The sequence below is a fragment of the Bos indicus genome, chromosome 24, assembly GCF_029378745.1.
Source record: "Bos indicus isolate NIAB-ARS_2022 breed Sahiwal x Tharparkar chromosome 24, NIAB-ARS_B.indTharparkar_mat_pri_1.0, whole genome shotgun sequence".
Lineage (NCBI taxonomy): Eukaryota > Metazoa > Chordata > Mammalia > Artiodactyla > Bovidae > Bos > Bos indicus.
Genome location: NC_091783.1, coordinates 7,718,350 through 7,742,820, shown reverse-complemented (window position 1 = coordinate 7,742,820; position 24,471 = coordinate 7,718,350). Strand labels below are relative to the sequence as shown.

Here is a 24,471-nt window from a genome sequence, read left to right as displayed (position 1 = left end):
GATAATTTCATGTGTAAGAACTTCCTTTTTAAAGACTAGATAGCATTTACTGCATGTCTTTACCACATTTGCTTACCCATTCATCCCTCTTCGGAGACCTGCGTTGCTTCCATCTTTTGGGTATTATGAATAATGTATCTAGGAACTTGGTGTACTAAACTCACAATATATTCACAAATAATGTGCTAACAGATATCATAACAAAATGTCATCCTTGTGGATGACACTAAACCTTTCTGTGTGTGAATAACAAACCAGTAGGGTGAATTACCAAAGTATCTTAGCAAGCTGTGAATTATGCACAAAAGTGGTTAGATATATTTTAATAAATGCTCAATGGAAAGAAAACTTTGGGGGTAAAAAAAATCTCCTCTATTTATCTTTTAGAATGAAGTTAATATAAATAATTAAATTATTTAGGGAAAAAACTACACCTCAAAGTACTCCAAACTCTATTTTATATATGAAGAAAGTGAAGTGAAAGTTAGTTGCTCAGTCATGGTGTCTGACTCTTTGTGACCCCATGGACTGTAGCCCACCAGGCTCTTCTGTCCATGGGATTTCTCAGGCAAGAATACAGGAGGGGCTTGCCATTTCCTCTTCCAGGGGATCCTCCCATCCCAAGGATCAAACCCATGTCTCCTGCATTGGCAGGCGGATTCTTTATCGCTGTGCCACCTGGGAAAATCAAATCTCTACTTACTACCCAGGAAAGAACTTTACACTTCAGGAAGTTATTCAGAAGAAGGCATTCTGTTTCACATAATTGTCTCTGGAATAAATGCTTTTTACCTGTCCATTTAACACTCTTTTACCAAGTCACCCTTATGTGCTAAGTTCTTTTTCTCCCTACACTCTCATGGTTTGTCCTTCACTTTCTGCTTTAATGCATTTTCAAAATTCTACATTAAGACTATCTACTTCATGGGGTATTTCAAGGATTAAATGAAAGAATCCATGAAAGCCTTTAACCCTGCCCAGGGCTGCCATGTAATAAACATTCAATAAACCACAGTTACTGATGCAAAAGAATCACCAGCCAAAGCTCTGCACACTCAGGGCTTCACCACACTTACATCTCCAGCCCAACTTCTCTTGGGCTCTGACTCAAAATCCTCCTGCCTACAAGAAAGAGCTTCCCTCGGATGTCCAGAATTAAACCACTCAGCCCCACCCCAGACCGTCCCTTCACCCCATACACTCCAGTTCAGGAAATGGCAGCATTGTCTGCCCGGGATCTCAGGTTAAAACTGGGAACCACTCCAGTGGCCTCCTCCTCTTCACACCCGACATTCACTCCACAGCTCTCCTGCTGCACAGCCACTATGTGAGCTCGTTCCGGAAACGGGGAGGCTAAGCAGACTGTCTGCCTCAGCTGGGGGTGGTCAGCAATGAAGGAGGCCAGGCACCCTTTATCTGCATGTAGAGCACAGATAACTAGAAACAGTCCTGGCAGGTCCAGAATCCAAAAACAGGGCAACGATGCTGTCATTCTGGGAAGATGACAGGCTATGTTACTCAGATCAGACCTTCACGTAAACACATGTAAATTATGAATAAACTTTTTAAAAAATACATAGAGGTGAGAAATAATAGCGCAATAAGGACAGAGATACAAGGATGAGATACTTCTTTTGAAAGTCTAGCCTTTTAGATAAGAAGAATAAGAGAAAATAAGGTAAAAAGAAAAGAACCCGAGATGGTGACTCCAGTGACAGAGACTAGGAGCAGAACAGATTGGGGGGTGAGTTTATTTTTTAGAAATGTCATTTCAGTTCAGTTCAGTTGCTCTGTCATGTCTGACTCTTTGCGACCCCATGGACTGCAGCACGCCAGGCCTCCCTGTCCATCACCAACTCCCGGAGCTTGTTCAAACTCATGTCCATTGAGTCAGTGATGCCATCCAACCATGTCGTCCTCTGTCATCCCCTTCTCCTCCTGCCTTCAAGCTTTCCCAGCATCAGGGTCTTTTCTAATGAGTCAGTTCTTCACATCAGGTTGCCAAAGTATTGGAGTTTCAGCTTCAGCACCAGTCTTTCCAATGAATATTCCTTTAGAGATGCAGATATTTCTAGTAAAATACCAGGCTCCATTATTAGCACTCAGCCTCCTACTAAAAACTAAATAGGTGTGCTGCATGATTTAAAATATCTTAAAAGCACCAAATTTCTGACAACATGGGAGTCACCAGGAGCAATCTAGGAGCATGTAAGAAATTGGGGCCGTCAGAATGTGGGAGAAGCCCACTGGCCGGTCTCAGCAGACTTGGGCTCTGACTCAGCCTCACACAACGCAAGGGACACGGATGTCATAGCCCAGGGTCTCCCCGCAGGGGAATTGGGAAGACCACCTGCCGAGAGGCCTGAGGGGGCACACCCTTGTGGTGAGGATGAACCAGAACTAAACCTGGCCTCACCCACACGCCTAGGAGACCATGGAAACAAAGAAAATCCTTGAGTAGCTGTAAACCACAAGTCAGTTCTCGTGTGAATTTTCAGTCAAAATTCTCATTACACCGGTGTGCTATAAAGACTAAAGCAATCCAGGATAACGCCTCTGTGAATGAAGGTCCCTGCATTCACAGAAGAACCGGCAACGCTTTATGAAGAGTGATGAGCAGCACAGAGTCAGAAACGGCCAAGTACTTAAGGAAATAAAGCAGTAAGAGGAACAATCAGCGATGGAGGTGGGGTGGGGGGCCTGATATTGTAAATAGAGCCTTTTGATATGAGAATGTCAGACACAGATTACGAAGCCACTGTGTGTCTCCATTCTGGGATCGATAGGAGGGTGTGTGCTGGGAAAAACAGCTTAGGATGGAGGGACAATGAGGATCCGGAGTGGCAGGTGAACAAAGTCCTCACAAAGCGCACAGGCGCGGGGCGGGGGCAGCGCTCCAGCAATGTCTAAGCCAAAGGGCTGGCAGCGGCAATGTTTTTTTGTTTTTTTTAAAAAATATAAGTTTTGACTCTTTGGGAAGAGAAGAAAATCAAAATAATGAGAAGCACGCTAGAAAGAGAATCAATATCCTACCGGTGTAAAATAGCTCGTGGGAACCTGCTAGAAACACAGGGAGCTCCACCTGGTGCTCTGTGATGACCCAGCGGGTGGGCTGGGCTGGGGAGGGAGAGAGGCCCACGGAGGAGGGGCCCACGGAGGAGGGGACGTATGTATACACACAGCTGACCCACGCTGTTGGACAGCAGAAACTAAAAACACGGTAAAGCAATTATCCTCCAGTAAAATAAAAAAAAATAAATAAATGCTAAACAACCAAAAAGAAAAGGGGACTCTCTTAAATATGCCCCCTCTGCTTCAGCCCCACTTCTGTGGCCTCAGTGTAACTCTTCTTCCTCTCTTGTCTGACCTATTTCTCTAGCCGCTGCATGACTCTGCTGCGGACTGGGTGGCTTAAACCGCAGAGCTCTCTGCTCTCACAAGGCTGGAGGCAGGAAGTCGGCTGTCCTCCTGAGGCCACCCTCCCCGGGTTTTCACATGGCCGTGGCTTTGCGTGCGTCTGCATCCCAATGTCCTCTTCTTTCAGGAGAGCAGTCATACTGGATTAAGGCCCACTCCCGCGATGTCATCTGAGCTTGGTTCTCTCTTTACAGACAACTTCCGTATACAGTCGCCTTCTGAGGTACCAGGGATCAGGGCCTCAATATACGAATTTGGGGGGAATGTGACTCAGCCCACCGCCACCTCCGTACTTCCCCCTCACCTCTAACCCCCTGTAGACTCTTGTCTGATTTCTCTAAATTGCAAACCATTCAACTAATCAAAATTCTTAACCACTCCTCATTGCCTAAAAGAAAATAAATAAAGTAGGACCCCTTAGAATGGAGTATGGTTGTGACACAAAGATGGAACCAGAGTGAACCTTCGCTACCCGCCCCCGCCCCACAGCAAAGAAAGCTGCTCTCTAAGCCCGAATGAGGCCTTGCACACACAGCTCCAAGTCGAGTATTCTGAAAACTGCCCCCACTCCTTCCAAATCAAAACCTGGAACCCCTGCAGAAAACAAAACAAATTTCTTCTCTGCTGCTCTCCGCCCCTTCAGGCTTGCCCCTGGGTATCACTAGCCATTGAAACTAAATTACACTCTGGCTTAACTCAGCAGCCTGGCACCCAAGCATACAGTCTCAATTTGCTTTTTTGTACTATTACCATGAATTGATGCTTTTGAACTGTGGTGTTGGAGAAGACCCTTGAGAGTCTCTTGGACAGCAAGGAGATCCAACCGGTCCATCCTAAAGGAAATCAACCCTGAATATTCACTGGAAGGACTGATGCTGAAGCTGAAGCTCCAGTGCTTTGTCCATCTGATGCAAAGAACTGACTCATTGGAAAAGACCCTGACGCTGGGAAGGATCAAGGGCGGGAGAAGGGTTTGACAGAAGATGAGATGGTTGGATGGCATCACTGACTCGATGGACATGAATTTGAGCAAGCTCCGGGAGATAGTGAAAGACAGGGAAGCCTGCATGCTGCAGTCCATGAGGTTGCAAAGAGTCAGACACAACTAAGCGACTGAACAACAATGACTATTAGCACGAGCTCCCTCTAGCAGGAGGGCTGTCCTGCAAACAGCTCAGTCATCCTCCAGACTAAGAGGTTTCTAACCTCCCTCTATGAGTAAGCTCAAGCATCTTTTGTTTTCTGAGGCTTCCTGAATGACCCGCTCCCCTGCCAACAACCATTCTTCCAACACACACACACACACACACACACACACTACTATCCCCACCACCCTGTCACAACCAGCACCTCTTCTGTATATTGAATGGCATTAAAAATGATCCCTAAGCTGGAGATCAGAGACTGGGACATTTCTGTGTACCCTCAAACCTCACACAGCCAACATTCCATAACTATGTACTGAAGGGAAGCGGGAAGGGGGCGGGAAGCAGGCACCTGAGGAGGGGAAAGCCTTATCTGGTTGTGCACTGGTGGGCCATGCACACTCCCTCGCCTTGCTTCCTAGTCTCCCATCTGTCTTCTCCCTGCCTTGCCTCTAAGTGATCCCACACACACCTGCCGCAGGAATGGTCCCAAATAATGGCTGCAGTCATGACTGACGTGCCACTTCCACGGTTCGGAAACTTTATTAAACACTGAAGAAGTTCAAAGCTACACCTTCCACTACTGCCTTTCCTCCACTCCTGTGATCTTTTTCATTTGCCCCAAATGCAAAGAGTGTTTCCCTTTTATGGGATTTTTCCCCTGATGCATTTTCCCCTGGAATCCTACCTAGATCCCAGTTGGTGCAGACAGCTTTCAAGATCCCCCAAGCGGTGAGCTAGTCCCCACATGTTATTCTCCGCTGCTCATCAACTTCCACCGGACATCACGGCCCCTTGGTCCATGTGTTTACATCATGCAGAGGACCTACTTCCCTGTCTTAGATTATAAGCTTCTCGAAAATAATGACCTTCTTCCTCATCTCTCCTTCTCCTCACAGCAAACTGTAAATGTCTATTCAGTATCTTCAGAGAGGACTTAAAATGCTTTAAATTACTATTATCAACATTCATCCAATAAAAGAAGAACATCCCAAAGTGTCTTTCAACAGTAAGGTGTAATAACTAGCCCTCTGGTTCCACTGTACTACTTCCACTGAAAACATAATAGTCAGGGCTGTGTTAAGAATAAAAATTCAAACACTGTGTCAGCTTAAAGAAACACAATGCCTGTGATTAGAAATGTTTCCATCTTATTAAATATTCATTCTTTCTGGAAACATTTGTAGGATTTCAGGAAAACCGGAGGAAGAAGTAGCAAGTCCTATGTTAAATAGATATGCTATTGACTTATTTAAATGAGCAACTATGTTTCTTAAAAGATAGCAGGGACATAACTTGAGAATTGTGGTGTCACAAGCTAATGGGACACAAAATAATCTCATTTGGGGACATATGCTAATGTCACTGAGCTTTGCCTCAGAGACAAGTATGGAATCCCTGGCTGCTTCTCAGATGTAAAATGGCAGGTGCATCCACTTTCAACACTAGCATCCAGTTTGTAAAGAGAAATAAATGTACTCTGTCCATTAGTGGAATAGATTAGGTAGATGATCTAAAATTTTCTGAAGTCTTGGGGTCTTTCTATGTCAAGAAGGAAAGTATCCTGTACACAGGCATGCCCCTTTGGTACACTATTCTGGAAATGCCAGTGTTGGTATTAATAGCATACAGGATTTCACGTAGCCTGGCAAGAAATGGGACAAATATGGTCTTAAGAGGTAATTTGCCAAAATGAGACTGTTAAGTTCCTTAAGTATTCCGGTAGTTAAACGGTGCACAGAAACGCAGAACAGAATTCATGCTCAGACACCATCCTCACCGGCCCCACTAAGCCCAGCAGGTATGACGCATGTGGCTATTCACAGAGTTATTAAATGTGAATTCTGCATCTAATATCTTTGTCCTTAGAAAGCTTTCTCTATCAATCTTCTATGGAACACAGGTCTTTCTCTCTAGGCAGATTATGAAGACTTTTTTTTTTTTAAATGTAAGTGGGTTAAATGGCTGAAGTCAGGGAAAATTTTCTCACATTGAGATTTATTGGGTAGTGAATAATCTCTCCAGGGAAGTAGCAGAAGCCCCATCAGCTACGTTATTTAATTAAAACTATTGTGGAGTAAGGAGAAGAGATGGTGCCTGGAGGAATAATTTCGCATTGATCCCTGAAGGATGGACTTGATAAACTTTAAAATTCTTAATGGTTTCAAAATCTTAACTGTCTTCAGAAATGTGCCTGAAGGAACAGAAGAACCATCCTGCTTGCGACCTCCCCTCCCTATAAAAACGAAAGGAAAACAAAAACCAGGAACCAAAGGCAGAGACCAAGTGATTTTTCTGTCTATACTAAACCAGCCCCCTGCCCCAGCATCAGCTCAAAGAGACAGTGGGTTGCGGAGTCTCAAGCCGCTGGCCCTGAGAGCTTGACCTTTCACCTTGCTTCAGTTATTTATTTTCATTTCTCCACTTTTAAACATCCAAAATCCAGCATTTTTATCTAATAAAATGCAAAAGTATCATTTTATACTCAGTCAGTACTGTCAGGATGCCTGTCCCCATAAGGTTTCTTTGAAGGTCCCTGACACCACCTCTAATCCTATGAGAAGCTTCTGAGCAAAGGTGCAGTGAACACACCTTCTCACCCCTTCATAGGAGGAATTTTTTTTTTTTTTAAGAATCTAGAAGCTGAGATGGTGCAGAGGAGGGTCTCGGCGTGTGTGGGCTGAAGGGGTTCCAGTTAACCCAGGGGTAGTGGAGGGGGTGGCTCTTACTCATACTTGAAGCCACAGTCCCCACCCTGCACTCACACCCACACGCCAGCAGCACCCACTCGGCAGGCAGAGGAAGCGTGTTCCAGAGGCTGCGGTTGGCAGCCACCTGAGCGCTGGGGAGAGAAGGGCTGTGGTCACGAGCGACAGAAGAGTGTGAGCTGGAGGAGGGAAACCCGAGAGCTGTGTGTCTGCGCGGCACTAAGGCGATTTCGAGGGCTGCAGGCGAGTGAAGCGCACCTTCCTGCGGTCCCACCAAAGCCATCCCCCACCCCGGGAAAGGAGAGCAGCTGGTCAAGGAAGGAGTGGGCTTGTGAAGTCAACAAAAACGCCCACGGGCAAGGAGCGCAGCCAGTGGCCTCCCCTGCTCTGGACGGCCTGGGTGCATCTTCCCACAAGCCTGCATGACCATTCTCTCCAGGGATGCAGAGGCCTGGCAGAGTGGGAGGGATTGAGTGACCCAAAAGGGCTCGCAGGCAACACCCCAGAGAGAGGTCTGTGCCCCGGGATGGATGAACAGAAAAAACTACTCTCATTGAAACCGAGGCAGAGGACGGGATGGCTCTTAACGGACATGAGTGTGAGCAAACTTCGGGAGATGATGAAGGACAGGGAGGCCTGGCGTGCTGCCGTCCACGGGGTCGCACAGTTTAACACGACTGAGCGACTGGAGAACAACAAAACTGAACTTCACCAGCCACTCGATTGTTGAGTTTAATTTTGTATACAAATCCAGTATTGCCTTGTTTCAGAGTCGTTTTTTATGTCTCCCTTTTTGATTTTTTATTACAGAGCTCTACCCCGAAGACCGAGAGTTGACTCTCATGGTGAATCTCAAGCATCTCCTCTAGGTTTAGCGACCAGAGAGCGAGTCAGTAGAAGCAAGCATGGCTCGCGTACTGGCGACTGTTCCACTTTCAGGCTCCCATTAATTTCACCCTTGAGAAGTTCAGTGACCGTGAACTCGCTCTCCACACGTCTTAAGATGCTCTTTATCGTCTGCCTCCTCTATCTGCTATTTTATTTCATTAAGGAGTGAGATTTCTCAGCCTTTAAAATATTTCTGCTTTCCTCAGCTGGCTATTTCTTATTGACACTATTTAATATCTTTTTCCCTTCCTTAAATGAAAAACTACTGAAATGTAACATTTTAGAGAACGCATTTTTCTTCTCATATATGTGTACAACACACAGTTGTATAGATGGGGAAACGCTCATGACTTACTTCTGAGCTTTTAAGAATGGACCTTAAGATCTTGAGTTTGGTATTTATTAATATCATTTATTATTATCTATTAGTAATCATTTGTTAATTCTTTCAATAGTAAATGTGAAAGAATTTTTCTACCTCACTTAAACAAACAAATAAAAAAATCCAACTCCAAAGCAAGAGCATTCATCTGATGGGCAAAACTGAAAGAATCTGGCAGAGATGAGACATGCTGGTGTGTCCTGGTGACACTTGTAATGGGAGAGTAAGAAAGACCCTTTCCAGTGGCCTCTTAGTCCCGTCTGGAATTACCACTGAAAGACAAAGAAGCCTTTTAGACTAAGTATCCTCCTCCATCTCTTGTCACTAATATATAAGGTAGTGTTAGTTTCTCTGTTTTCTTCCTTTCTTCTGAATTTGGGATAGATAACACACCAACTGAATTGAGAGTATGAAAATATCTTGAGATAGATTGTAAAATATAATTTCCAAATACATCTGGATTCCTATGCCTCTTGAAGCATTAAGTCAGCAACACGCTGAAATAAACCAAGCCATGAACTGTAAACCAGAATAAACTGCATCTTCCCAACCCAGGGATCAAACCCAGGTCTCCCGCATTGCAGGCAGATTCTTTACCGTCTGAGCCACCAGAGAAGCACACGCCTAGGTGTTGTCTTGCAATGTGGGTTAAAGCAGAGCCAAAGTGTCTACTTTTTAGATAATATTTGAAGTGATTCTCCTGAATGCTACTATCTCCTTATCCAAATATTCAAATTTACCTCCATCAGGGTGAACTTCAAATTCCCTGTTTCCAGGAAATTTATCCTGAATTTCCCGGTTGAAAGTAAATAGCACTTACTCTTGGCTTTAAATTATAATTTGCGATACACAACTTCTATCTCCCCTAATACTTTGTGTACGGTTTAGAGCTAAGATCGTGTCTCTCTAGTTTCCCAAGCACAGACATTATTTTAAATAGATCAGGCTCTCAATAAAGCCGTGATGAGTGAATTAGTGGATGAGTGATGTCATTCCCACAAATCAGCCCAGCCAGGTCTACCTGCCAGATCTGGGCCACTTTCCCATTTCCAGCTTTAAATAAATTTAAATCCTGAGATACCCCAACTTTAGAAAAACCAACTGACAAGACAAGAGCAAATATTGACATTGACGGGCGTAGCGATAAGACCCATCTAAGGCCAAGTGTCAGAGAAGGCAATGGCACCCCTCTCCAGCACTCTTGCCTGGAAAATCCCATGGATGGAGGAGCCTGGTAGGCCATAGTCCATGGGGTCGCTGAGTCGGACACGACTGAGTGACTTCACTTTCACTTTTCACTTTCATGCATTGGAGAAGGAAATGGCAACCCACTCCAGTGTTCTTGCCTGGAGAATCACAGGGACGGGGGAGCCTGGTGGGCTGCCATCTATGGGGTCGCAGAGAGTCGGACACGACTGAAGCGACTTAGTAGTAGTAGTAGTAAGGCCAAGTGTGGACGACATACAGGGAGTCTCATCCCACCCAGGAAAGAACAAAACCAGAAAGGAGACAGTGAGGAACACCCTCACTGTCCGAGTTGAGATGGGAGCAGGTGGGGCTGGAGTGCCGAAGAAGATAGGGTGAGAAGCCTGCGTGATACAGCGACACAGAGCACCTCTGCCATGAACACAGTAGCTCCCACACCAAGAGCCCCCGTCCTGCTTGAGTGTCCCCCACTTCCCTCCTCCCCGCCCCCAGTCCTCTCCAGTCTGTAACACGAATGCTCCCCACCAGCTTCAGTGTGACCATCCTGTGACGCGATGTTCTCAGCTTCCTCCCACCCATAAGAACTCGATTGGTTAACTGCCGTCTTCACATGTGCTGGGTGATCATCCAAATGTCTTCAGTCCTCAACTTTCTTTTGGTTTTCTGTTCCATAACCCAACCCATTAACTGGTCAAAGGCTACTTTTCAACTCAATGTATTTGAAACCATTTGCAGTTACTTCCTCTCTTCCAAGACAAGCCATCTCCTAAGTTCCCATCTTTCTAAATGAAACCATCATTTTTCAGCCCTTGGATTATAAAAATTTGGACCGTTTTCCCTCTTCTGGACCTCTAGCCCAAATCAGAATGAAGATCTCACCGTTAATTTAGATAATTATCTGTGAACGCTCAAAATCGCAAGTGCATTCTTCACTGTTTTTTTTTATTATTATTATTATTAGAAATTCAATAGATTTGAGAGGAATTTCATGAAACATTTTTAAGGCAGATGGGAAACAAAGCTCCTGGATAAGAAAAACACCTGACTGGGAACTCGGAAGACCCTCGTGTCTCTCCTTGACTCCATGTCTTTCCAGCCTGTGCTTTCCTCAGCGTTTCAGCACATGTGTGCATCTCTAAGCAACATACCGCTTAGCCCCGCATGTTTCTAAACCATAAAGGAAAGGAATCGCACCCTACGTGTTCTCCAGAAACCCTTGCTTTTTTCCTCTCACATGATGTTCCCCAAATTCATCCTGGCCGGGGAGCACCGTGATCAGTCGTTCATTTGTAGGCTGTCACAGCAACCTGCTGCCTAAACCTTCTCAGGCATGTCTCCTACATGTGGGCAATCCCCAGAATACACAAGGGGGTGGAATGATTAGGTCTTAGGAATCGGATTCTTTAACTAAAGCAGTATCATTTTCCAAATAGATGTGATGGCTAAATTTAGGGTGTTAATTTGGAGAGTGGTTTTGGTTAAGTTGTTGTTCAGTTGCCAGGTTGTATCCAACTCTTTGTGACCCCACGGACTGCAGCATTCCAGGCCTCCCTTTCCTTCACCGTCTCCCAGAGTTTGCCCAAGTGTGTGTCCATTGAATCAGTGATGCCATCCAACCATCTCATCCTCTGTTGCCCTCTTCTGCTTTTGCCCTCAATCTTTCCTAGCATCAGGGTCTTTTCCAATGAGTCAGTTTTAGTGAAGATTAACATTTAAATTGGTGACTGCTGAGCAAGAAGATTGGTCTCCCTAATGTGTGTGGGCCTCATCCAATCACTTGAAGGTCTGAATACAAGAAAAAGACCGCCCCCTCCCGCCTTCAGCAGGCTGCTTCCCCATGGCATCTGCACCATCACTGGGCCCTCCTGGGTCTCCACCTGCTGGCCCGCCCTATCCAAAATCACATGACACACGGTATTGACTCTGTTTCTCTGAACAGCCCTGAGTATTACCATCACCATTAACACAATAGATCCACCAACTTGCACTCCTGTCACCAGTGGATAAGCATTCCAACTCATAAAATCCTATTAATATTTGTTCACCTGCCCTTCAACTCTTCCCCTTCTATACGGCTGCAATGAGTTTAACATAGGTGGTGAGGGAAAAAACTGGTTTATTATGTGTCTCCCTCTGAAAACATTCAGAGACTTCCGATGGTCTACACTGCAGAGTCAAGTTCAAACTCCATCAGGCACAGCGACATTGGGCCGTCCAACATTTCCAGGCTCTTCTCTGACTTTCTGCTGCTTTGTGGGCTTTGGCTTCTTTTTTTAAACACAGAATCTACTGTATAAAACCTTACCTGGGCCCACAGAGAACCTCTGCTGTGAGCGCAGAGAGAGGGTCCCACCATCACAGTTCCTTCTGTGACCTCGAGGCCGCCTCTAAGGCGGTGAGGGGCCCCAAATGAGGCTCAGGTGAGACCTGGAGCTCTGCCCTCCAGTCACACCATCCAGTCTCCATCTGCCTGAATCAGACTTCCCCATGCCCTTCTCGTGGCCATCAGCACCCCCACTTTTTTCCCTCCATTTTCTCTCTTTCCTTCCCCCAGGCTATGCTAAAAAATTCCTTGTAAAAATGTATTATGTATTAAATAAGCTACAAGGATATATTGTACAACACAGGGAGTATTAGTTGCTCAGTCGTGTTTGACTCTTTACGACCCCATGGACTGTAGCCCGCCAGGCTCCTCTGTCTATGGAATTTTCCAGGCAAGAATACTGGAGCGGGTAGACACTCCCTTCTCCAGAGGATATTCCTGACTCAGGGATCGAACTGGGTCTCCTGGACTGCACACAGATTCTTTATCATCTGAGCCACCAGGGGAATATTGCCAATATTTTTTAATGACCATAAATGAGGTGTAACTTTTAAAAACTGTGAATCACTACACTGTATGCCTGTGATTTATATCGTGTGTGTGTGTGTGTGTGTGTGTGTGTTAGTCCCTCAGTTCTGTTCCAACTCTTTGTGAACCCATTGACCCAGCAGGCTCCTCTGTCCATGGGATTCTCCAGGCAAGAATACTGGAGTGGGTTACCATTCCCATCTCCAGGGGATCTTCCCGACTCAGGGGTTGAACCCGGGTCTCCAGGCTTGCAGGCAGATTCTTTACTGTCTGAGCCACCATGGAAGCCCAGCTTATATCATACTGTACAGCAATCATATCATAATTTTTTAAAAGATCCTTCCAAGTCCTCCAGGTCCAGCAGGACCTGTTCCTCCTAAGCCTCCTTGTTCACACCCACTCTGCTGGCATCCGGCTCTCCTTCTCATTCTTTGAAAATACCACCTGGTTTCACCCTGGTGTTGCAACTCGGCAACCTTGAATTGGCTAATGACCCTTCGGTTTCCTCAGCTGTATTTGGACTTCCCAGGAGGCACAGTTGTAAACCTACCTCCCCATGCAGGAGATGCGAATTCAGTCTCTGGGTTGGGAAGATCCCCTGGAGGAGAAAATGACAACCCACTCCAGTATTCTTGCCAGGAAAATCCCATGGACAGAGGAGCCTGGTGGGCTACAGTCCATGGGGTCGCAAAGAGTCCAGTCCCACCGTCAGTCTCTTTGCAAGAGAGACTGTAGTCTCTTTTGTACAGTCTGTGGAATAGCCAAGAGTTGGACATGACTGAGCAACTGAGCACACACAGAACGGGAACACATTACCTCCGACCCCACCTTGTTTCATGAGCACTAAACCAGAGGATAAGTATCTACCTCATGCACACCTGGCATGAGTCAGATTTAGCTAACCTGGTCAGAGTTAGCTGGTGGAGTATTTGGGGTGCATGACACATTTGGGGGGACACTTCCATCAATATAACTACATTCACCCTGACTAGTGAAGCCAGAGACACGTGGGTTACACAGTCATTTTCTCCACAACCCCACTTCCTCCACAAACTCTTCCATGAAAGGGCTGCCTTTGAATTGTCCCCTCTCGAGATGCCTCAGTATATCTTTCCATGAGGCACTGAAATAAATGTAGCCATTCTTGCCATTAAATGCTCTAAATCAGTTACTGATTAAGAAATGCCTGCTCTGAAGGGAACGCACATTTTCACATAATTTTGCACTAACAATATCATTTATCCAGAAGGAGATCTTCAACGTGCTCTTCCACTCTGTGCTGAAAACTCAAGGAGGAGAAGGACCGCAGGGACCAGCAATGACGGGTGTCCCCTCAGCCCCCACCTGCTCACGTGTCCCCTGAGCCGGCACTTCCTGTCCTCTACTTGCAACTCGATCCAGTCGACACAAAGCCTGAGAAGTTGGACAGGTCACTAGACCTCACTTGCCTTCAGTTTCCTCACCCTCAAATCTAAGTTACATCTACATCCAAGTGGGAAGGAGGGGGAGTTAAACGAGAAGACCTCAGTAAGGTTGACTGAGCTCCTCGCACACTATCAACTTTCAGTAAAGGGAGAAATCTGTATATTTAGAGCACACATGGCTCAATTCTTTCATCTTTTTAAAGATCTTACAATCTGTTGTACACATGAAGATCTCTGGATTCTGAGTCCAATCTTTCACTGTTAAGTAGATAACTACCCCTCTGCGTTATACAAGCAGGTGATGTTTGTAGACCCTGACATGCACTAAAGCACACATGGGACTTCCCTGGTGGTCCCCTGGTTAAGAGTCCCCCTGCCAAGGTAGGGGACATAGGCTCGATCCCTGGTGAGGGAAGATTCCACGCGCCACGGAGCAATGACTGAAGACTGCAGGCCCAGTGCCAGCGCTCCACAACAAGAGAAGCCAGTGCGATGAGAGCCGCGCACTGCGACTAGAGAGTACCCTGCTTGCTGCAACTAGAGAAGGCCCACGCATGGCAAGGAAGGCCCAGCACAGCCAAAAGTAAACAGATAAATACGTTCTGAAAAACAAAGCACGCAGGGAAGAGCTTAAGTATAGTTAAGATTAATTTTGAAATATAGCTACTATATTTTATAAATTCACTATCATTCTTAGCTTAAAAGAAAAAATGAAACCCTCCAAATCTCAAAAGTGAATGAAATACTCTCATCGGCTGGTTAATGCAATCTATCCTTTAAAAATATAAATGATCAAAAACAACAGCAAAATATGTTTAAGACTACCATCATCAGAATTCCGGCAACAAGGAGAGTTGGCCTTTCTCTGACTGGTGACTGACTGACAATCTCACCACAGTTTCTGAAAAAGTCCCATATGGCAGAGATCTCCCTTTTCCTCAAAATAACAACAGGGAGAAATAAATCTGGATGAGGGAAAATATTGCCGAAGTCATTCGTACATGGTGCTACAAATCCTACCTTGGGGTGGCAACCATAATTTAGTTCTCAATAATTTAGTGCTACCCTGTATCCTTAAACCTTCAGAAGAGGTCAAGCTACATGTTTTTGTTCCAAATAAAAATTGTATATATTTAGGGCCTATACCACAAAATGGTATGTAGAATAATTGCTATAGTCAAGTTAATTCACATATCTTCTCCCCACAGTTACATTTTGCTGCTGTTGTTGAGAAGAGCATCCAACATCTACTCTCTTAGCAAACCTCCAGAGTTCAAGATGATGACATTAACTATGGTCTTTACACTGAACATTGGGTCTCTAGACTGATTCCATCCATGTAACTTCAACTTTGTTCTCTGACCAACATGTATCTCCCCAACTTCCCACCTCCCCGCCCTAGTAACCAGTGCTCTACCTGTGTTTTGTTTTTTTTTTTAAAGAAAAGCCTTTCTCACTCACAGTGGTTATTTTAAGACAATTGAGCATAGACATGTCAGTTCTAGAGACAGAAAAATACAAACTTTTATACAAAGCTTTTTTTTTTTTTTTTTCATATAAAGAAGACAGTGCTAATAAATCGTATTGAATCAAGACCTTGAAAGAAGCAGAAAAGTCTGTACAGATCTCAAATACACCCATGAAAAATATATTACCTTGCTGCTGCTTCATAACACAGTATTTTCACGTTTTCATTTCACTGGAGTACAGCTGGTTTACGGTGTTGGGTCCGTTTCAGTTGCACCTGTTTTCAGTTGACTGTTCTTTGACAGAGATCAGAATACCTGACTTGGAACCCAAACTACAAAATCTCGCCACCCGAGGCAGGGTGGGGAAGCATATAGGTTTCTGGCCCAGGTGGTTCAGGCCGTGCATCCAAGAGCTCACCCCAAGACCCTAGTCATCCTCTGCCCCACCTGAGTGGCTCATCAGAGTGGACGAGACACTGAAGACGTGCAAACAGCTTTTAATAGCTTTCACCAGCAAATGAGAGCTTGAGTGATGAATGAGGTCTTTAATAAGTGAGTATTTAAGGAGAGATTTTGCTGATTCACACTCTGTAAGGCTCATTCATATGCACAGAATTATTCTTAAGCTTAGCTAAAGGGAAAACTAACACATGGAAGTTTGTCTCACCTCCTGACCATTAGATATTCCTATGTACTACTGTAAGTTGTTCTTTATAATACAGATTCCTTAAAAAGAGAGCACTGTATCAGGTGGTATATGGTGTGCTCTGCTGGAGGTCTGTTTGGGATATAACTTGAGAGACACCAGACAGGAAACACACAGTCCCGAACTTTTGCCTTACCCAGTCTATCTAAAAATGTCATCGTTAGTCATTTTGCATCAAAAGCACAGGCCTACCCTGGTGGTCCAGTGGTAAAGAATCCCCCTGCTGATGCAGGGGACACAGGTTTGAGCCCTGGTCTGGGAAGAACCTGCGTGCCATGGGACAACCAGGCCTGTGCATCACAATGACTGAGCCAGCGTGCCAGGGTCCAAGAGCCACAAGAGGAGCCACCGCAAGGAGGACCCAGCACCCCGCAATGAGAGAGGAGATCCTGCTCACCACTAGAGAAAGCCCACGCGGCCATGAAGATCAGCACAGCCAAAAATAACAGAAGAAAAACTGTTTAAATTTTTTAAAAATAAAGTAAAAGCACAAGCAATAATAATACCTACCAATAATAATAATTCCCCGGCTATCGAGGACCGAGTTCTTTACATATCTGATCCCTAAACCATTCAACAAAGAGAATGGAGCTATTAACTCAATTTGCTGTTTTGGAACCTGAGATTCAGAGAGACTGAGCAGCTAATTCAAGGTTATAAAGGAAGTAAAGGCTTTAAAACTGAGTGTTTCCAAATATAATACCCCATCCATGTGGGTATTCCTCGCAGGACTCATTCACTCACTAAGCACTGAACCACAGTCACTGGCAGACATGGCAGGAAACACTTAAAGAGCTCATTTGATTCTTCCTGAAATGACAGCTTGCAACTTCTAAAGCATCCTCTCTAGTGAAACTTGGGTGAAGAGAAAACAGGAGCCAGGGCTTGAACCCTGCCCAGGACTCACTAATAAACCCAGATTTGCTGTCACAGAAAGGACTGAATGCGCAGAGCTGAAGCACTTGGAGTCTTGCAAAAGGAAATGGGACCACCACACAGTGGGTGACTGGCCCCAGAACCCAAACACTGTCCACAGCAGCTTCACTGAGGTTCAAGTTCTCATCGAGGCAAGGTAAAGCCTGTGCTTTCTCCCATGACATTTGAATTCACGAGATGATAGCACATTAAGAAAAATGGAATTGATTCACAGTATTATTTCTTTCAAACAACAATATAGAATCTAGAAATGCAACTGGGAAATGACACAAAAATAGGGTAAGGCATTTCACAGTTGCTACACGGTCTTCGTAGAACCAAATATTGGAGGTGGGTGAAAAGGTAAGCGAAAACGTCACTTACCTGGTGGGACCACCTGTATCACCTTCTCCCAGGTTCCGTGTGGGAAAGTATGCAGGAGGCAGGAATAGAAGCCCAAGTCTGCCTCAGAGGCATTGTGGAAGGACAGGGTCATGTCGTTAGAGGCCATGGTGTGATTTGAGAAGTAGACCCTATCAGTGTAGGCCTCTCTTATGATCCCATGGAATGCAGGGTTGAAAATGGCCATGGACTCTCTCTCCATCTTAATCTTGAACCACTCCATCTGGGTTACAGTGTCCGCTAATGGATACACACATTCTAGGGTCATATTCTTAGCAAGTTTAACAGTCGTGTCCCAGAAAATCTCTTCACATGGCGCTGAAAGACATGTCATCACGCGAGTTCAATTAGACTGAAACACCAGAGAGATATCAGAAACTTATTCTAGACCTATAAATACATTGGAATCACGGTAAAGGCTGGCAGTTTCTATCTTAGCCTAAAAAGGTTTCCACTGCTGATTATGGGCATTCGCAACTTGTAGTTTTTCTGAACAAGTGAGAAGTTATCTAGACCAACCCAGAGCGTCATAAATTCTGAATGTGTCACAGTATAAGACTTGAAAAAGGAGTAAATTCTTTAAATGAAGACATTATCGTTACCTGTGTACACATAAAGAATTGCCAAGAGGAGGGTGAAGTGATCCATCTCTGGAAGCCGTCGGGGAGGCCGGTTTCTAGAAGGACAATTTATAATGTCATCTGCAGAGCCCTGCCAGCAGGCACTGCTTCCTTCCTCTCAGATCCTATCAGCAGCGTCTTCTTTATCTGAAGTGTGAACACAGGAAAAAAGGTCTGAGGTTCAAAGTCAGGCTCACTCGCGCAAGGATGGGTAGATTCGAATTACTTCTCTCTTGGGGAAATGGCTTATTTTCAAGCTTTCGTTTTCTACAAAAAACTCGCTCATCAAACAAATGTGGTCTGAGCACATGCTCGGTGCCTGGCTCTGCTCTAGGTGATGAGGATGGACCAATAAATTAAAAAAAAAAAAAAAATCCTTGCCATCATGCACCTTACCTTCCAGTGGGAAGAGACAGAAAATAAAATAAGGAAGTATGGGGTGTGGTGAGGCGGTGAGTGTATGAAGGAAAACAAAGCAGGGCAGGCGATGGGGAAGAGGTGGTGGTGTTCCCCATGGAAGGAGGGCCAGGGAGTCTGCACTGAGAACAAGAGAGGGGAGCAGAGTCTGCCGGGTGTGAGGAGGGGCCTGAACTCTACCAGCGTGGGTGGCCCACCGTCACAGCCAACCCGTCACCTCTGCCTCTTTGCTGACCTCAGGCATTTGCTTTGGGGGTAAATTAAGGGACTGCAGAAGGCCCTCCAGAGCGTGGCTCGGGTTATATACAAATACACCGTTGTTTTTTTTAACTTTTTATTTTGAAATAATTGTAAAGTCACAGGAATTTTCCAGAGAAGGCAATGGCAACCCACTCCAGTATTCTTGCCTGGAAACTCCCATGGACTGAGGAGCCTGGTTGGCTGCAGTCCATGGGGTCGCAAAGAGTCGGACACGACTGAATGACTTCACTTTCACGTTTCACTTTCATGCATTGGAGAAGGAAATGGCAACCCACTCCAGTGTTCTTGCCTGGAAAATCCCAGGGACGGGGGAGCCTGGTGGGCTGCCATCTATGGGGTCGCACAGAGTTGGACACGACTGAAGTGACTTAGCAGCAGCAGCAGCAGCACAGAAATTTTCAGAAAAAGTACAGAGAGGGTCTGTGTACCCTTCACCCAATTTCTCCTGATGCTTCCATCTTACATAATCCTAAGAGGTGCATCATTGCTCTCCTTCTCTTGTAAAACAATATTCAGTTTCCTGAGAACTTGCTGGGAGCATACTACAAGAGACAATGAAGAAGAATGCACCTGACCCCCTGATGAAACGGTCGAAATAAAAGGTGGGTTAAAAATGGAGAAAACAGGGAGCAGGAACCATTAAAGGCACCTTTGCCTGATGCTGACTCTGAGCCTATGTGATTCCATATAAAAAATTCGCCAGTATGTGTCTTCTCCTTCACATCAGTAACTAATGTGGGAACTTCAAGTGTGACATCAGAAATGTAATGATAGGGTTTTCCTGGTGGCTCAGGGGTAAAGAATTCGTCTGCCAATGCAGGAGACACAGGTTCAATCCCTGGTCTGGGAAGATCCCACGTGCAGCATGGCAACTAGGCCCGTGCACCACCACTACTGAGCCTGTGCTCTGGAGCCAGGAGCCCAACCACTGAAGCCCGAGCGCCCAGAGCCCGTGATCTGCAACCAGAGAAGCCACCACGGTGAGCAGCCCCCACAGGGCACCAGCCCGCCACACCTAGAGGAAGTCCCAGCACAGCAGTGAAGACCCAGCACAGCCAAACATAATAAACAAAATTATTAAAAAAAAAAAAAAGGTAACGATCATCAGAACAAAACTCTAACGTGTCTGTAGAATACTGCACAGTGCTTTCTTATGTCTACAGAGCACTCTGTTTTCCAAAACCTTTCCTCTCTGTTTTGTGACCTAGTCCGATGAGGCAACTGTCATCTTTGTTTTGTAAGTAATTTGATAAAAAATTTTACTGAGCCCTGTCTCAGGGACCCTGATTAGGTCCTGGAGACACAAGAATGGTCTCTGCCTTCCAGTCATGTATAGCACATCGTATCAGACAGATACAAGGAGCAATTTATGATAACAAAACTAAATCATTTCTATTCAAGTTGTATGATCGAGTTTTACGACATCCCAAAGAGGAACAAATTCATTCTATCAGATTTGGGGAAGATTTCATAGGAAAGCTGCACCTCTTCCTGGGCTTTTCCACCTGAATGAGACTTTCCAAGTAGAGAAATGGGAAGAGGAGGGAATGCCCTGGTAATCCGGTGGTTAGCACTGGACGCTTTCACCGATGGGGCCTGGGTTCAATCCCTGGTCAGGGAACTAAGATTTCACAAGCACAGCCAAAGAAAAATGTGAATGATATCATTAAAAAAGACAGAGAGAAATGGAAAGAGGAGATAAAGGTGCATAACACGGGGCATTTTCAGGAATGATGTGACTACAGCCTAGAGGGGTGGGAAGGGACACAAATGAAGTTGCGTCTGGATCCAAAGGGTCTTAAATGACATCCAGAGAGGAGTTCAGACTTGGCAGCTATTTTACCACTGTTGCTCCAGCACCAAGCATGATTCCTGGGACATGTATTGATGGCATAAAGAATCCCAGCTCCAGGAGGAAATGTAAAAAATCACTGCAGCTGAAGCCATTGAGGGCAGATGGAGACAGAAAATGACAAGAGATTAGACTGTGCAGAGAGACAGGATGAGGCTGTTTGCCCTCAAAGACCTTCTGATACGATTCTAGGTGGAATCAGTTGGAGGCACTTAAGACACCAATCTTAAGTGTCTGCTTTAAATTCTTAGAAAGAGAGCCGAGCATTGCCCATCTTCCTCTCCCGACTCCTAACAAAAACCTGTTCTGGTTTGGGGATTGGTTTCTCCCACACCACAGGGATATCATGACTAATTGGAGCCATTCCACTGAGAACTATGACAGATTTGGGGGCTGGAGGTGGAGAAGGCAAGTGGGGCCTGAGTAGATCCAAGAAGAATCAAGGAAATGATCTACACTTCACATCAGAAAGACAGAAAGACCCTCAGTGAACCTCCTCGCCCAGGGAGTGAGGACTGGGGAATGCAGGAGGCTGACCGGGAAAGGGGTGTGCATGAACAAAAACTTGTAGTAACCCCTTCATTCCCAAGGCATCCGAGGCCAACTTACTAACAGGTGAAGAGAGTAGAGGGCACTTGCATTCTGAAGCATCTACACTCAAGGGGCCTAGAGGTCACAGACGTGAATTAAAGGTGCAGAAAGACATGGGGCTGGAGATAAGGTTCAGCTGCAACACCTTTGCTAAGGATGTGCCCTATTGATCAACATCCAGCTGAAGACAAACAGAAGCTGTGCAGGATCTATTTTTTGCTGTGCAGGCAGCCTTTTTTTTTTTTTTTTTTTTTTTGCATGATTTATGAAGGGATTTGGGCTTGAGGATTTTTCCTAATAGAGCCATCTGTGTAAAAAAGAGCCCATTCTCAAGGATGGCATTCATCAACACATTCCTTGACTTCTCTACCGTTGACCGCATCTCTGCAATCTGCAGAAGTGTGACTTCAACGCACAGGGCTGATGCCCGCCACATGTCCTGGGCTGGGTGCCCCTCCCTTGGCCATCCTCACAGACCCTCCCCACCTCCTCAGCTGCACTGCTCTGCTCTCTATGAGGCGTTCTGCTTTTCCAAGTGCCGGTGAGACTGGGAGGATCCTGCTCTCTCCTCGGTTCCCCAAGTCCGCCCTCCAGGTCTCCTGCCGAGACTCCTGGTGCGTCCGGAAGCCCATCCCTGCTCCCACCTCCTCCTCCCAGCCTGGACAACGACCCACATGCCCGGGAGCCGAGGGCTGTGGAACCGAAAGCCTGAGCTAAGCCCTGAGAACAATGCGGCAAGGCGGGCGGGTCAAGACCACTCAAGCTCTGTCCTCTCCCCGGTGTTCAGAGGGAGAGCTGACGGGGCCTGTGGCTGGGGGTCCTGGCTGCTCAGAGGCTCCTGCTCGCAGCCTATCAGGGGAGCAGCAGGGTCCAGGGGCTGCTCCTGCTTCACTGAGTCTCCTTAAAAGAACCTTTCCCACCAGGGCCTGGTGGCCAGTCACAGACCTCCCTCTGACAGGTTCTGCTGCCTCTGAGGGGCCATGGAAACTTGCTTCCATTCAAGGCAGAGACTTTGCTTTGGGATCCCCCAGAACAAGCCAGCCCACTGTCCTATCTCTGGAGACAGCTCAGCGGGAACTCAGACATGCCCGTTCGGCTGTTTCCTGCCATATGAGGAAATGTACCGAACAGCACACGGCCTCCAGAGCCCAAAGTGTTGACTCTCTGGCCCTTCGCAGAAGTTTGCCATCCCTTGCCTAGGGTTATTTACACCTGGAGATCAAACCTTTATGACTAAGTTATCCTCACTCAGGCTTTCTTGATGGCAGGTAGGTTAAGCCAGAGGCCTTCCCTGGTAGCTCAGTTGATAGAGAATCTGCCTGCAAAGCAGGACACTGGGGTTTGATCCTGAGTGGGGAAGATCCCCTGGACAAGGGAATGGCAACCCACCCCCACATTCTTGCCTGGAGGATGCCCCTGGACAGAGGAGCCTGGTGGGCTATAGTCCACAGGGTCGCAAAGAGCTGGACATGACTTAGTAACAAAACCACCATCACCAGGTTAAGCCAGGCAGCCCAACACTGGTAAAAAGGCCCAGTTTTCTTATTCTCAAGATCCAAACTATCGGACCTTCCCAGGAACAGACAGAAAAAGGACTTTGAGCGACACCCTTTTACTAAACTATGCCCATCATTAAACTTACATGCTTGTGGGAATGGTCGTCCTGGAGTCAGTCACAGCTCTTCCCCGCAGCAACTTGCCTGTTTTCCCCGCTGGTCATCCTTCTGGATCCACAGCCCCCCTCTCCCTGATCAGTATTAAGTTTGAAAGCGTGAGTTCGACCACATCCAACCTTCCTCTAGAAGGTTACCACCAACCTGGAGACGCAAGGGCTCGGCTCGTTCTGAGTCCTCTTCCCGGTGTGCATCTCCGGTAAGGGCTTCCTGTTTATCGGGGCCTCCTGGCCTCACTCCCTCTCAGTCAAGGCCATCTCCCCACCCCGCTCATTCCCTGGGGGTGTGTCTTGGGGGCAGCTGGGGCTTGGTTTGTCCCAGAGCCTCCTGGTCCCACGCCCCCTTCACACTAGGGCTCCCTCAGGTCAGAGCTGAAGTTAAATCACTGACATTTCACCCGGGAGGATTCAAACCAATCAACAAGCAGCCCTGCTTCTCTCTGGGAGCATCTCTACTGTTTCAGCCACTCAGACTCATTCCCAAGTCAGATATACTTTGGTCCCTTCTCTTTCCCCCAGTAAGCGTCTACAGTTTGAAAGGATGCACTTTCACCGTCAGTGTTCTAACTCTGAACTGAAACTACACGCTCAAAAAGAAAAAACCTGAAATTGGTTACTTTGCCTTTTCTTCCCCATTCGTTTTCCTGCCAATCAAAGCACTTCAGAGGCAGAAGTCTCTGAGGCCCAGGAAGCTTATCTCTGCCCAGATCTGAGCGCTGCCTCCCAGATACCCTTCTCGGTTTTGTTTTCTGCCTCTCCGACTCTCTGACACAGAAAGCACACAGGTTGGTGGTTTCCTAAGAACCTTCCCCACAAATCTATCAGCTTCTTTGTTTCAGACACACAACAGTTTCTAGGTTGTTCCAGAGGACAGCAGAGTTAATTTTATCCATGCTTTTGACTTAGTAAGGGATGGAGGTTAAACCAACACACAGGGTTTGTGGCTGAGGCTCAGTTCATGCAGTTTGTGGAAATACTGGCGAGAAAACGTGGCATCAAACAAAAGAGAAGGCATGACCTGGCCCCAGGGTTGAACAGTGGGTTGCAGCCTCAGGCTGGCCTCTTCTGCAGAGCACATGGATGCCTGAAAGCGTGCAAAAGACCTTGAAGTGCTGCCTTTTATTACACAAGTGTCTTTCGAGCACGTTGTTGTGGGGCAAAGGAAGCTTCCCAAAGCACCTGCCTGACTCTTGTCCTCCCTTCAATGCCGCACCATCCTCAAAAAGAAGATCCAACTTCTCGCTGACTTACAAGGCCAGACACACTTGAACTCGGCTGTTTTTTTTCGAGGCGCATGTCTTGAAAATTTGCTCACTCCCTCCCTCCATTCCTGATCCTCCTAACGGCTGATAATTTGGGGAACATATTCTGAAGGGCAGAGGTTACTTTGCTGTGACCTCTCTTGTTCTTCTTCCACCCAGCAGGTCTCAGCTTAGATGTCCCTTTTAGAGTCCTCTCCCTGAGCACACCCCCCAAGACAGAGAGGTGTTCTTCCTTTGAATTTCCTGAGAATCCTAGGCACATCCTGACCGAAACACATACCAC

The 24,471-nt window shown here is 46.3% G+C and overlaps 1 protein-coding gene across 3 annotated transcripts in view; it reads right to left on the bottom strand.

Moving 5' to 3' along the window:
• CD226 (CD226 molecule) overlaps window positions 1–24,471 on the bottom strand; it is a 114,182-nt gene that overhangs the window by 68,573 nt on the left and 21,138 nt on the right. The window contains exons 1-3 of one of the 3 annotated variants that reach the window (XM_019986992.2): window positions 22,897–23,609; window positions 18,116–18,280; window positions 17,496–17,831 (exon numbers count right to left, since the gene is read on the bottom strand). In XM_019986992.2, the coding sequence (XP_019842551.2) occupies window positions 17,496–17,831; window positions 18,116–18,161 (382 nt within the window). In that variant the 5' untranslated portion in view covers window positions 18,162–18,280; window positions 22,897–23,609. Of the gene's footprint in view, window positions 1–17,495; window positions 17,832–18,115; window positions 18,281–22,896; window positions 23,610–24,471 lie in introns of those variants that run through there. The other 2 variants (XM_070778678.1, XM_019986993.2) reach the window with 2 other exon arrangements.